The sequence below is a fragment of the Merops nubicus genome, unplaced genomic scaffold (genome assembly GCF_000691845.1).
Source record: "Merops nubicus isolate BGI_N331 unplaced genomic scaffold, ASM69184v1 scaffold13752, whole genome shotgun sequence".
In the NCBI taxonomy this organism is placed as follows: Eukaryota; Metazoa; Chordata; class Aves; order Coraciiformes; family Meropidae; genus Merops; species Merops nubicus.
The window spans coordinates 1-211 of NW_008592944.1; the positions used below are offsets into that span (position 1 = coordinate 1).

Genomic DNA, 211 nt, shown 5'->3' on the forward strand with positions numbered 1-211 from the left:
CTTCCCCAGCCGCCCCCTCGGAGCGGAGGATGATGAAGCTCAAGTCCAACCAGACGCGCACCTACGACGGGGACGGCTACAAGAAGCGGGCGGCCTGCCTGTGCTTCCGCAGCGAGAGCGAGGAGGAGGTGAGGGCCGGGGGGTGCCGGTGTCTCTGTGTCCCCCGGGGCCATGTGTGTCCCCCGGGGCCATGTGTGTCCCCCCGGGGTAC

The 211-nt window shown here is 70.1% G+C and overlaps 1 protein-coding gene across 1 annotated transcript in view; it reads left to right on the top strand.

Moving 5' to 3' along the window:
- The first annotated feature begins 14 nt into the window (after positions 1–14).
- Positions 15–211, top strand: part of NUDT3 (nudix (nucleoside diphosphate linked moiety X)-type motif 3) — a 24059-nt gene continuing 23862 nt past the window's right edge. The window contains exon 1 of the mRNA XM_008935307.1: positions 15–128. Coding sequence (XP_008933555.1) covers positions 30–128 — 99 coding nt within the window. The 5' untranslated portion in view covers positions 15–29. The remainder of the gene's footprint in view (positions 129–211) is intronic.